The sequence below is a fragment of the Petaurus breviceps genome, unplaced genomic scaffold (genome assembly GCF_028583685.1).
Source record: "Petaurus breviceps papuanus isolate PSGF00001 unplaced genomic scaffold, PetGlider_PUasm1.0 187, whole genome shotgun sequence".
NCBI lineage: Eukaryota > Metazoa > Chordata > Mammalia > Diprotodontia > Petauridae > Petaurus > Petaurus breviceps.
This window is the reverse complement of record NW_027185799.1, coordinates 15,162,189-15,176,785: the sequence shown is the minus strand read 5'-3', so window position 1 is coordinate 15,176,785 and position 14,597 is coordinate 15,162,189. Positions and strand designations below refer to the sequence as shown.

Sequence of the window (14,597 nt, the reverse complement as noted above, 5' to 3'; positions counted from 1 at the left end):
TTGATATTATTGCTAAAGAATACATTTAGCTGAAATGTAAATATGTGGTCATTAGAGTTATTAAGGGCAGGAGGGGGTGCAGCATATAGAGTGCTGGGCTTGGAGTCTGGAAGATTACCTTCCTGAGTTCAAATCTGGCTTCAGACACTTACTAGCCATGCGATCCTGGGCAAATCACTTAACTCTGTTTGCCTCAGTTTCCTCAACTGTAAAATAAGCTGGAGAAGGTAATGACGAACTAGTCCAGTATCAAGAAAACCCCAAATGGGGTCACGAAGAGTCAGACACAACGAAGAACAACTGAACAAAGAAAGTTATAATGGCGATGATAAATATATTTTCGGCCTCTTCCACCAAATTTTATTCCTATTTTCGTTTATGCAGCTTTGAAATATACACATACATATGTGAATGTATAAAATCTTTTAAACTCTTCATATACTTTTTTTCATCCACTCTATCTACTTTTTATCCATTCTATCTACTCTTTTTATCCACTGCATTTTACTGCCAGAAGGACCACCAGCTGTTCCCTGATTTCATCCTGCTCTCTCCCACCTCTGTACAGAAGCAAACCATCTCTTGTGCCCCAAATTTGCTCCCTACTACTCATCTCCATTTACTGAAATTCTTTTCTTTCAGACTCAGCTCAGATGCTGTCTGATTCATGGAGTTTGTGCTGAAGCCTTCTGCTGAGAGGGGTCTTTCTCTTCTCAAACTCTGCATGAGCACTTTGTCAAGTCAACAAGCCTTTATTAAATGCCGACCAAGATGCGGGCACTGTGCTGAGTGCACTTGTCCAGATCTTTACTTTGGCACTACAACACCGGACCTTACACCGTGTTTATTTGTGTACATATGCTAAATTGCTTCCCCTCCTTAGTTTACTAGAGGGCTGCGACGGAGTCATTTTTCATCTCTGGATCCCTAGCACCAAGGAAAAAGCATTGTGTATAGTAACTGAATAAATCTTTGTAGTATTTAATTGAGGGTAATTAAGCATCTACACAATGGCAAATGGTAAAATCTATATTTTTTGCACTTTCCCAGCAGTAGTAGGGGAAAAGCAGCAATAACATGTTGTAAATTCAGTGTCATAATATAAAATTATGGGAATTTTTTAACATCTTGGGTAGGTGATCCTAAACTGTTCCCAGCTAACCTCATTCTTGAGAAGCGATTTGCTTTCCCCGAGGTCATGCCCCTGTGACCAGGGGATGCTGGATTCCAAACCAGATCTCCAGAACCAGTGCTCTTTCCCATACATAGTCCTATTGTTTAAAAAACACTTTCCACAGAAAAACTCTATTGAGGTTGTTTGATTATTGAGATATATTTTGTGGGGTTTTTTTTCCTATTTTTACTGATTAAGAACTAGATTAACCCTTTTGTAGATGCCAATTTTGACTTGGTTTCCAGTGACAAATACTTAGAATATTCAGTGAAAAAAAAATTTTTTCCCCTTCAAATCCCACTCTCCCTCACAGTTGGAATTTGGGTGGTTCTACCTATAAGTTTATATCCTGATTATACCTAGATAGGTTTATTTACTTCCTATCCCCATCCCAACTCTTCCTAAGGAGAATCTTATCAATTCAGATCTCTCTTAAAACATCAAGTTCTAGGGTAGCTAGATGGTACAGTGAATAGAGCACTGGCACTGGAGTCAGGACCTGAGTTCAAATCTGAACTCAGACACTTGACACACTTACTAGCTGTGTGACGTTGGGCAAGTCACTTAACCCCAATTACCTTGCCTTCCCTCCTCCAAAAAAACAAAAGACAAAAAACAAAACAAAAAACCCCCATCAAGTTCTGTATGTGAGACCTGGACCTTGGGTCAATCCTGAGGTGACTCTGCTTGTACCATCTAACTACAAAGACTGACTTTCAGTAAATCAGCCTGAGTCGCTGAAGGTCAAGAAAGTCAACTATATATATATATAATATTGTTCAATGAGCAGGAGGCAGCCTGACATAATGGATAGAGAACCAGACTCAGAATCAGGAAGACCTAGATTCAAGTCTAAAAGCTAATAAATATAACCTCCTATCAGCAGTGGGAGCCATTGGAAAGAGTAGCTTTTCCCAGACAGGAGAATATTTGTGAGAGGCAAACTAGGCATGTCCTTTTTCCCCTTCTCTCTTTCTTGCACATTCTATTTTTGTTGTCTTCTATTGCTGATGGTGGTTCATCAGGCTGATTCTATTTTTTTTTAATAAATGAATTTGTTATCTTTGTACACAGGCATGTCATTATTTGATACTAGAGTATTCATGAGGCAGAGCCCCGAGGTGGGGGTTTTTTTTTTTTTGGGGGGTTGTTTTTTTTTTTTATTTCACAGACTATCTGTTCCAGGATACTGCAGTTCTAGAGTAGGAGGTTAAAAGACCTCTCTGTGAGAAATAAAGTCACGGTTTACTTTTATGAATGACCACATGAATGCCTAAGCAGAACCCTAAAACTTGACCTTAGGGCTCACTTAGATTTCCCTTATACCAATGAGGCAAGGGAAACCCTGGTGCTGTGGATGGCATAGGTGCTGACGACAGAGGCTAGACTCTATTTTTTTTTTTAAGCTGAAATAAGAGGGGAGTTGGGAGGGCCTAGACTCCTCATGCTTCACACTAGCTATGTGACCCTGGACAAGTCACTTACTCTCTAAGTGCTCCAAGCAACTTCCTGAGACTGTAACTTGTACAGCAAGCACTTCTGCTTTGGGGAAAGAAGCATCTATACTTACTTGGTGTTCCCTACACCAGTGAAATCACAGGTCTGGATAAAGCATGGGGATGGCAGTGGGAATGGGAATGGATGGGATGGTGATATGATATCATAAGTTTTCAGTGGATCCACAATCTTCTCCATGTGCATACTCCTTCCAAAGTGCAGATTATTGCCCGTTCATGCCTTTCTCCTCCTGTGGTTATTATCTAAGACCTTCCATAAATACCCCAGAGGATCTACCTAACACACACTACAGAATTTCCTCCATATCTTTCGGTATTATACGGCTACCAGGGCAGTCCTGAAGATGTCCATTTGTGATCCCTTTCTCATCCTTCATGATTTGTCCCCCCTCTTTTGACCAAACATTTCTTAGCTCACAGCTATGTACACCACTTCTTGTACCTAAGTCATCACAGTTAATATGTTACAGTCTATTTACACCTAACATGCATCATTCCAATGAATGACCTTTTGGGCACCTACAATTTTGACTCTGGAAATTATAAGATTCCACACAATATATAAATATATTTATATACATATATATTTATCATATACTATTATGTAATCTAATATACTAAAATATTTAAGAAAAAAGAAAAAATAAGCATGTAAAAATTTGTTTCATAAATTTGTTTTATTGGTATAGCTACTCTTTAGTCTCTAAGAACTCTGATGAAGACATTGGCTTTCAATCAGAACAAAAGAGCTATCATAAACTTAGCTTACCTTTCTTCACCTTCTACCTTCCCTGCTTCCTGCCTAATTTCCACAGAATCAGGTGCTAAATTTAATTGTTCTAGGAGAAAATGACTTCAACCCAGACAAACTATAGAAACATACTGGATCATTCATTTTTATAGAATTTCACTGCAATAAGAGCTACATAGCATGGCTACTTCGGCCCATTAGCTAGGAATTATAAATGTTGGGTACAAATAACCTTTCACTGTAATGGCATTCTATGTTGAGAGATGAGCTTTGACCTATGTTTATACATGTATAAAATATGACTTATCCCATTTGTAACAGTGGCATGGTAATAGGGGAAAGTCTTGAGCTTTCCATTTTAAAAAAGGCTTATCATCAGTTTGAAAAGAAAAGATTCTGGTCTTCTACATGGGAACAGAACTCAAGACTACATCTACACCATTACTTCTATGTAAACTCAGCATGAGAATTAGCGACAATCCTGTTAAACCCTACTAAGCCTAGTATCTCTTTCCATAAATATTTACTTTTCTTACTGTCCAGCTAACTGGGGACTCTATCATTGATCTAAACCAGAACTCCCAAATATAATGGTAAGATGGAGGATAAAGGAATGTAATAAATAGAAGAGGTAACTTGCTACTAAGCAGATAAACTAAATGTTTTCCCACTCATTTCTAACTCACATTCCAAGACGTTGTAACTTTTACATTTTTTAAAACCTACTTCCACCTGTGTTTTGGTCATCTGCCCTGTAACTCTCTTCTTAAAACCATATATAGGATCATAAATTCAGAATGGGAAGGGGATCTCAGAGATTATTTGGTCCAACCACATTTTCCCCCAGAAAGACAGAAATGAACCAAAACAAAAAAATTTAAGTGACTTAATAAAAGTCACAGAGTAAGCAAATGGCAGACTTGGAATTTTATTCTAGTGCTGGACTCCAGGATCTAGTGTTCTTTCTAGTAATCAGGTAGTCTCAAGAATCAATGTCCTTACTTTTATCCATTTCTTATTTTTGAGAGTCAGCAGCCTATTCACCTAGGTCTGGTTGGGGTTACTTTAAGTGTATGTAATATGTTCTTCTAATCTTTATTCTTACTTCTAATTGGGCAATGAGTTTGACCTTTGCTGTGTTTGATGGTGGGCAGTTAAGTTGTGCAGTAGATAGACAGCACTGGACTTTGAATCAGGAAGATTCATCTTCAGGAATTTAAATCCAGCCTCAGACATTGCATCACCCTGGGCAAGTCACTTAACTCTGTTTGCCCCAGTTTCTTCATCTGTAAAAAGAGTTAGAGAAGGAAATGGCAAACCACTCCAGTATCTTTGCCAAGAAAACCCCAAACAGAGTCATGAAGAGTTGGAAATAATAATTGGTTGATGGTGTGTAGGGCCAAAGATAGCTGATTTCAGGAATAATTCCCCTCCTAAGCAGTTGTTCATTTCTTTTCTGTCTGTGATTAGTTAATATGTCTCTGGTTAAGGAATATATTTATGATATAGAACATGAAACTTCTGCATAGATTAGTCTTTGACTTCTTTAATTTTATTTGTTTTTTCTTTATATATGTAAATGCACATACATTTCAACATATTTTTCACTCTCCTCCCCTGGGCCCACCTTTCTATTAAAGTTACCAAGTCTTGCTTTGACAAATTATGTCAAGATTTTCATAGAATTTCTGTACTTTTTCAATCTCAATTCAATACATTAACATTTAAGTGCTTTCTAGATACAGTGCCTAAGAAGTAGAGATGCAAAGGTAAAAATTAAACAGTCCTTGACCTCAAAGAGTTTACATTCTATAGAGACAGTCCTCCTTAATCTTAATGCCTTCCTTCTGAGACTGACTCCCAATCGAAACTGTATTTATCTTGCTTGTATGTAGCTGTTTGACTGTTATCTCCCCCATTATTAGATGGTGAACTCTGTGACAGCACAAACTGTTTTTGCTTTGTTACAGGACTTTTCAATTTCCTTTTATTACTAGGTGCTCAGAGTCATTGTTCCTTCTGCAAATTTTAGTGAACTACAAGTCTGTGTTAATATTAACTTTCCCTGACCAAAACCTATCCCATGGGATATGAAATTTTACTTTAGAGTCTTTTAAAATTCCTTAGATAAGAAGCCAGAGGAAGAATTTCAACTGTCTGTGACTCCTTGGCAATGTGTAACTCCTCCTCAGTCAGCCCTATTTGTGAAACTTCTAACTGTAACTTAATCCATAACCTGACTTAGTTTACCTAAGGTAAACAAGGTCAAGGGATGTATGAGATTATGGTTCTGTTTAATTAAGTTTGCTCAGTTATTAGGACATTGAGGGAATCATGGGATTATGGATCCATCTTCTCTTTAACCTTCATGACCCAAGAGGAATATGCAAGATTGAAATATGTAAAAGAATCATTTCTCTGTCACTCTGATATATTTTCACCTCTAAGGGGACTTCTAAGGGTCCTAATTGGGATTCAGGCTTTCTCTGAGGCCTGAACCTATGCTTGAGCTTCATAACAAAAAAATCCTGGTTCGGTTTTTTTTTTTTTCACCTCCATAATTTCTGTGTTGTGACACATATATTTTTGGCAGCAGTTACCCACCACACGAGCTCAGAGAGGAGACATGTCTCCCATAACAGTTCATTTGTTTGCCTTTCTTTGTATTCCCAGGGCTTAGGAACATCCAAGGCACTTAATTAATACAAAGTGACTGACTAACCATGTGTCCTCAAACAAGTTAAAGTTAATTTGATGAGGGAACAAGCAGGGAGGAAGGTGGGATGAGGAAAGGCTTTACATAGGAGATGGCTCCTGAGTTGAGCCTTGAAGGAAGATAAATATAATAGGAGTCATATCTATGCTTCATCTGAAAGACAGGATTTATTTCTCAAGTTTACACCCCTGCCCCCATCCCAAATCATGAAGCATCTGAGGGTGTGTATATCCATAAAGCCCCCAAAATATATATTTTTTTTAATTTCAAGGACAGAAAGGGAAGGGTGGGAAAGTGCCTGCCTTCAAGTCCATCACACATACCCTGTCCTAACTCTCCCCCCTACCCTACTCAACTCCACATGTAATGAGCCCGTATGATGTGAAAACACAGGATGCCCAGAGAAAAAGCACCAGAGCTGGCATCTGGCATCTGGAAGGACTCAGAACCAGACAGTCTGGATCAGAGAGGCAGAGGAATCAGTCACTCAGCCCAGAGTTCCATTTGCCACACTGGGATGTTTGCCAGTTTCTGTTCTGAATTCTTGTACTGGGAGCTTTGGGGTGAACCTCACACGTGGGACGCCTGCCACTCCAGGAGTATCTGAAGCTAAACACCTTGAACGGTGTTTTCTTCTGCACTCGTGGATTTAGGGAATGTCCATGGTCTGGGTAAAAACCACCCAGGTCTGACAGAGGGTGTGGCTTTAAGGCAATATTGGAGTCTTACTGCTACTATCTGGATCATTTTTATTGATTCTATGTCTATGGCAAAAACTGTAGACAAGAACATGTTTGGCAACTCATCTTTATGGCTTATCCCATTAGGTCTTGCTTAGATTCAGTGAAATACAGCAGACCTAGGGAAAGGAAAGGAGTTTTCTCAAAAGCTGGGGAATCAAGGGCTGTTTTAATTGGATAAATCGGCAATAGAAGAAGATAGCAAAAATAGACTTGCAGGAGAGAGAGAGGAGGGGAGAAAGGACATGCCTAGCTTGCCTCTCACAATTATTCTCCTGTCTGGGAAAAGCTACACTTCCCAATGGCCCCCACTGCTGATGGGAGGTTATATTTATTAGAGTTTAGACTTGAATCCAGATCTTCCTGATTCTGAGTCCGGTTCACTATCCATTCTGCCAGGCTGCCTCCTAATCACTGAACAATATAATACATTTTTTTCAGTTGACTTACTTGAGGCTCAGCTGGTTTAAGTCAGGCTTTGTAGTTAGAGGGTACAACCAGAGTCACCTTGGGATTGACCCAAGGCCAAGGTCTCACATACAGAACTTGATGCTTTAAAGGAGAACTGAATTGATAAGGTTCTCTTAGAAAGGATTGGGGTGGGGACAGGAAATAAGTAAACCTATCTAAGTATAATCAGCTTATAAACTAATAGACAGAACCACCCAAATTCCAATTGTGAGGAAGACTGGAATTTGAAGGGAAAAAATAGCAACTCCCCTCACTCTTTCCCACTGAATATTCTAAACATTGCCACTGGAAACCAAGTCAAAATTGGCATCTACAAAAGGGCTAACTTAGTTCCTAATCTGTCAAAAATAGGATTAAAACCCACAAAATATATCTCAATAATAAAACCTCAATAGAGTTGTTCCGTGGAAAGTGTTTTTTAAACAATAGGACCATGTATTGGAAAAAGCACTGGTTTTGGAGATTTGGTTTGGAACCCAGGCTCCCCTGGTCACAGGGGCATGACCTTGGGGGAAAGCAATTCACCTCCCAAGGTTATCTTATCTTTTATTACATATTATATTAGGATAATAACATGAGTAAAACTACTGTGTTAAAGGGACAGCCTGAGGTTGGGAGGTTAGGGGAATATGGAGGGGAAGGTCATCAATTCTCTGAGAATTGCAAATAGCTTGACACTTCCCAGGAGCCCCAGGTACTGGGAGGAGCCCTTAACTGTTGTGATAAACCTAGTAGAATTTTGCAATGCCTGGTTCCTTTGGTGAATAAGATCAGGTTGGGGCAGTACCACGACCCAGTGGTTAAATTAATACTTGGGGCAGTAGCTTAGGAGGGAGTGTATTCCAGGCAAAGATGGCCCACTGAATTCATGGAGGTGAAGAAATGAAATGTCAGCTTCAGGAAGCAGTAGTTGTCAAGTCTGGCCAAAACACAAAGTGTAGGAAGGGAAGTAATGTGAATAATACTGGGAAGGTAAATTGAAAGAAGATTGTGAAGATTCTTAAATGCCAGGCTAAGGAGTTTCTTTTTCAGTTTTAGAGATTACAGGGAACCATTGCAAATGCAGAGTGTTCACAAAATGTTAAAAATCTAGGATGCTTCCATTGGGGTAGGAAAGAGCCTCTATGAAGGATTTTTGGGAAGACACAAAACACAATCACATAGAATGAGGAGCTGTGGATAAGTCATAATCTGCACAGTTGAAAGCTGTTAAGGAAATGCTTCCTCTCTAAAGTTGTTTTCTGCCTACTCTGCACTCATTTCATTTTTTTTCTTTTGCTTTTTGGAGGGCAATTGGGGTTAAGTGACTTGCCCAAGGTCACAGGGCTAGTTTTTGTGTGTTAAGTGTCTGAAGTCAGATTTGAACTCAGGTCCTCCTGACTCCAGGGCCAGTGCTCTATTCACTGAGTCACCTAGCCACCCCTCTGCACTCATTTCTTGCATGTATCTATATACACATAGTCTCCCACATTAAAACATAAGCTCTTTGAGCGTATGAGATGTTTTTGTTCTGCTTTGTATCCTGAGTGACTAGCAAAGTAATTGGTATATAGTAAGCACTTAATAAATGTTAATGCTTGTAGGTTGGTTGCTTGATTGATGAGAACATGAATCTATTGAAATGTTTAAGTATTAAGTGCTTACTATGTTCAATTCTCTATGCTAGGGGATGAGAGACAATCAAAAATAAAAAACCATATAATTCCTGCCCTAAATATATTTATAATACAATAGAGGAGAGAAGTCATTATGCAAACAAATGTGACACAAAAGAAAAATGTAAAATGAAAGCAAACTGGTATAAGAAATATGGAAAATCACAGAATCAGTCACAATCTTAGAAATGGATGGGACTTTAGAAGTCATTTAGTTCAATCCCTCCCCTAACTAGCATCCCTTCTACACAGCCCCAAAGTGACCATCCAGCCTTTGCTTGAAATCTCAAGTGTGAGGGAAGTCACTGTCTCCTAAGGAAACCAATTTCACTTTTGAATAACCCAAATTGTTAGTTTTTTCTTTCACTGAGACAAAAATCCCTCTCTGCAAATCCTCCTCTAAAGAGAGCTCACTTGATCCTTGTTGGCAACATGTAATTTTACCAAACAAAAACTTAAATCTCAGAGTATATGCATTCACATTTTTTTTTGCTTTTTGGAGGGGGGAAGGTCAGGTAAATGGAGTTAAGTGACTTGACCAAGGTCACACAGCTAGTTTTTTTGTGTGTGTTTTAAGTGTCTGAGGCCAGAGTTGAACTCAGGTACTCCTGACTCCAGGGCCAGTGCTCTATTTACTGGGACACCTAGCCACCTGATCATTCACTTTTTTTGACCTGACTTCAATTTGTTTCAATTTCTAAGATTTTACAATTGTCACTTAAGAAAAGTTTGCTCAAATAGATTTCTGCATTCTATTTTAATGATTTCCTCAAAAAGTGAATAATACTTTGATTTCCTCAAAGAAGCTGATTGAATATCATTAGTTCTTTTCAAAAAATAACACCTAGCTTTTTTTTTCCAAAGGGATTTAAAACTATCATTTTTCAAGAGTCTTTTTTTACATTCTTTTCTCTTTTGAGCCTTGCAATGATCTTATGAAGTACAGATTTCAAGTGTTATTATTCACATTTTATAGATGAGGAAAATGAATCTGCCCGAGGCTAGGTGACTTGCTAGAAAGCCTCAGAAGCAGGTTTCAAACCCCCATGTTCCTGACTCCAAATACTGCACTGTTATGTCAAGATACCTCTGTTCCAAGGGGTCCTCTTACCTGTGGCTCCGAGAGGTTGGGAGGATCATGGCTATCATACAGGACAAACTCAAAGGAATCCTCAAATATTTCTCCACCAAAGTGTCGATAGTAGATAATTCCATTAAAGAGATCTTTCTGAAGAAAACCAGGGACGGGATAGCCTGTTGGGTCACAGAACACCAAGTACTTATGCAACACTCTGCTCAGCACCCTATGATAATCCACCTGTCATTGCTTACTAAAAGCCATATACCCTGGGAGTATTCAGTAAATACTATGGCAAAAATCTCACTGGTACAGAATAGTTACAGAAATATTTGGGGTGGCATAGAAAGGCAAATTAAAAAATTAAAAAAAAAATGGTGGTGAAAAAATACAAATTGTAACTTTTTTAAAAATGTAATTTTTCTCATAGCTAATATGTTGTTGTTGAGTAGAGATTCTAACTTACCCTCTTTAATAAATATAAGAATCATCAGTCATTAACACGTTAATGATTCATGTAAATGGACCTTGCAAAAGTTCCTTCCTGTGTATCTGAAATTAATTTGCTTTCCTTCATAAGCTAAACATCTCCCCCCCCCATGTCCCCTTAATATGTTTAATATTATTAATTTCCATTATCAACTTTTTTTCCTTCCCCAACAGAAAGTACAAAAGCCCAGCCCAGGTCCAAATTATCCAAAAAAAAAAAAAAGGTTTTTACTAGAGCATTCTAAATTCATGAGAATTTATTAGAGAATACCTGGGGGAAAAAATCCATAATGATGTGAGACTTTCTAAGAAACTATGCATTTAGTAAACATGAAAGAAGCTGTCCAGGAAAAAAAAATTAAAAGGGAAAAAGACACTTATCCTGCTATGGTTGTCCCCTGACTTACCAATAAGTCCTGGCCCTGGCTTCTTTATGATTTCCCCAGCCTGGGAAGGTTTGGTGATATTAAAGAAAATGTAGTCATCACTGGAGTCCATGTCAGAAGCTTTCAGCATGGAGCCTTGTATGAGCACAGTCTTCCCCTCGTCAAGTTCAATCACTACATTTGTTATGAGGAGAGGGGGACTGTCATCTTTAGGTAGGATGTTGATGGGAAACTTGTGGTGAGTGCTGTGGTGGCCATCAAAAATCCTGAAGATCACAAAATCCTTGGTGGAGTCACTGTCATCATGATGGTAGCGAACAGCCCCAGCCTGAATGTCAGCTACAGTGAAAATGAAGCCTTTCCCTCCTGGAAGAAAAGGAAGTAAAGGAACCGCTGAGAAAAGTCTAAAACAAAACTAACAGAAAAAAAAACGTGGCAATCAATAACACAGAGAAAGTTAGAGCTGAACAGGGCCTTGGAGACCACTTAATGCAACCCTCAGTGTCTAGATGAAAAAACAGGCCAAGAGAGGGCAAATGATTTGTCCAAGGTCACTGTGAGTTATAAGAAGACTCAGGTTCTCTGCCTCTAGTTGAGGACTCCTTCCTTGGTTATCAATACCAAGGTGTTTCTAGGTGTAGTGGAATACACCAAAGCCCTCTTGTTTGTCACCTTTGAACAGTGAGACTAATGGCTCTTCCTGTAATGGAACTAAGAATACTGGTTTGGATTCAAGCTGCACACTCCTTTTGAAGGATCATCGAGGAAAATGACACAGCTAAAGCTACCCCTACCAACGGAACCCAGGACATCATTTAATCATGGGTCATACTTCCTGTTCACTTACGACTGCTACAAAAATGGTTCCATACTTTTGGACAGATCACTCAGTAAAGAGTGACCATGTTGCTTTCCACACATCTTGTAGTTATAACAACCACTGCATATACAAAAGTTATCTGCTATTCTCTGATCCCAACCCTTATATCAACTATACATAGCCGCAGGGAATGGTTGTGGACAAGGCAAGGTAACACTGGAGTAAGATCTGGAAATTGCTTCAAACCTTGTGTGAAACTAGCTAAGTCACTTTATCCTTGGACTTCCTATTTGAAAATGGAAACAAATTATGGTCTTTGTTCCAAATCTCCAATAAGACCTACTTGCCATGAGCATAATTGTGTTAAGCTTCTTAGACTCTTAGAAGGAACAGCACATATAACCAAAAAGTATAAGACTTATTTTTGTTATAATGAATATTATTAATTACTGGATGACTGACCCTTCATCAAAGAGGGTAACAACCCACTTAGGTTTATAAGATGCCATGACCAAAGTAATTCACCATTGTGGCCACAAGTCACTTAACTCTCAATCTCGGTTTCCTCACAACTGTTAAATGGGGATGATAGGACCCACTTAACAGTATTACTGTGACGATCATACATTTAATGTATTTTGTAATCCTTAAAGCACTATATAAATGTTAGGATTATTATCATTTATTAAGTGTGTCAAATTTATTAATCATTCCACATTTATTTATGTTTTAGAAAAGCATTTACACTCTTACATATATTTATTTCACTTTAGGAATCTAGGATTTCCCCCATAACAATTCTCTCTTACAGATTTCCTAAAAAATATCTGACCTTCTTATCAGATAAGTTTGTCACCCTTCTCGTGACAAGTTTTATTGAATATAACTAGACTGGTTTTCAAATAGACATATCTACTGGTTCTAAAGGAAATGCTTTTATAGCTTTCTAGAACCTATCTACCAATGCCAACTTTTAAGAACTTTAGTGAAAGAGTAATAGCCACATCTTACAATAATATAAGCCATTCCATCTGAAGAAAAATTAACAAGCATAATCAAATAATTGAGACAGAGTGGGATAATGGAATCATGAAGAGCAGGGTTCAAATCCCGTCTCTGAAACTTCCTAGCTGTGTAACCCCTGTCAAACCATTTAACCTCTATATGATTCCGTTAACTCCTTGAGATTTATCTAAGATAAACTGGGAAATGTGTGGAAGAGGTTCCTAGACCAAGAGTATCCCATGCTAAGGAAATCACAGATTCCTTGTATATTCATATAAAAAAATGAGTGTTTATTCCCTGGAAATTTTTTTTTTAATCACTGGGAATAATTTAAAAGGAACAACTGTTTCTTGGGGTAAGAATATGAGAAGGAAATATTTTGCTTGACAAATGAGCAATTATAACCCATCAGGAAAAATATGTGACTAAGAAAGGTGTAAGAGTATGTTACTCAAAATATAAACTAAAAACCAAAACAAAAAAAAGAAAAGATTCCATTAATGAGACAGATAGGGGTAACTAGGTGACAAAGTAGATAGAATGCAAGCCTAGAGTTAGGAAGACTCATCTTTCTGAGTTCAAATCTGGCCTCAGACACTTATTGTCTGAAAGCTGGATGACCCTGGGCAAGTAACTTAACCCTGTTTGCCTCAGTTTCCTCATCTGTAAAATGAGCCAGAGAAGGAAATGGCAAGCCAATCCAAGTATCTTTGCCAAGAAAACCCTGAATGGTATCACAGAGAGTAGGACATAACTGAAATGACTGAACAACAGACTCCAGACAAGTCACTTAAATTCTGAATGTCCCAGGCAATTCTCACGGAACATTTGCTGATTGGCATGAGTTGGGGATTTCCTTAGCAGGAACACTCTACAACAAAGAAATCATAGGTTGGTTCACTGAAAATGTAATTACCGCAGGCATTCTCTCAGCACCACACACATTCAGTAGCTTGAACACGGTAGATCCTCAATAAGTGTTTTGGGAATTGGACTGAGGCAAAGGGTAATGGTCTGCTTACCTCTTACACTAAGTTGCCCATGCTGTAAGCCATCAACAGTGACCAGGCGGACGGCACTGATGTCATCATTGTCTACTATCTGAAATTGTTCCCAGGTGATGGGCCTTGACTGTCCCTCCAGAAGACTGAGGCCTGCAAGAAGAGAGCTTCTGAAAATTCTGTACAATGCCAGCAGATCTATTTTAAGAAAGTCATGAGAATTGAGAACTAGCAGATTCCCCTTAAGCATTTTAAGGTACTCTGGTTCAATTTCCCTTTCAAAATTATTTATTACATTTTAGCTGTTTGTCAAATCAGATCCTTAAGACATTCTTCAAAGGGAAAACAGAGGCAGAAAGCAATGAGAAAATGCTTTCATGGGGATTGCCATTCTGGCGATCTTCTCTAAGATCCTGAAACAACCATACTCAGAGCTCAGAAGAACCTTGGGAATCATCTAGCACTTCACTGTTGGTTTACAGATGGGGAAACTGAGGCAAAGAGGGAAAGAAACTTGTCCACAGAGTTATTAAGTAGCTGGCCAAGGAGGTTCTATGCCTAAGGCATTGTTATGCTGATTAAGTATAGATATCTCAGATCCAATCTAGCAAGTGCCCACCATGTGCAAAGCTCTATGTCAGGAACAAGTGGTATAATGAAAAACAAAACCAAAAATAAAGTACCTGCCTGCCCACAAGGAGCAACCTACATTTCATTGGGATTGGGGGTGGTAGATGAAGGGGTTGGGAAAGAGAAACACATAGCATGCCTAAGTACAGGCATGATAATTTAGG

At 38.6% G+C, this 14,597-nt stretch overlaps 1 protein-coding gene across 9 annotated transcripts in view; it reads right to left on the bottom strand.

Annotated features, from left to right (window-relative positions):
- Positions 1–14,597, bottom strand: part of FREM1 (FRAS1 related extracellular matrix 1) — a 271,046-nt gene that overhangs the window by 102,729 nt on the left and 153,720 nt on the right. For all 9 annotated transcript variants that reach the window (XM_069090684.1, XM_069090690.1, XM_069090689.1 and 6 more), the window contains 3 exons: positions 13,825–13,956; positions 10,999–11,343; positions 10,136–10,278 (listed from right to left, as the gene is read on the bottom strand). In XM_069090684.1, the coding sequence (XP_068946785.1) occupies positions 10,136–10,278; positions 10,999–11,343; positions 13,825–13,956 (620 nt within the window). The remainder of the gene's footprint in view (positions 1–10,135; positions 10,279–10,998; positions 11,344–13,824; positions 13,957–14,597) is intronic.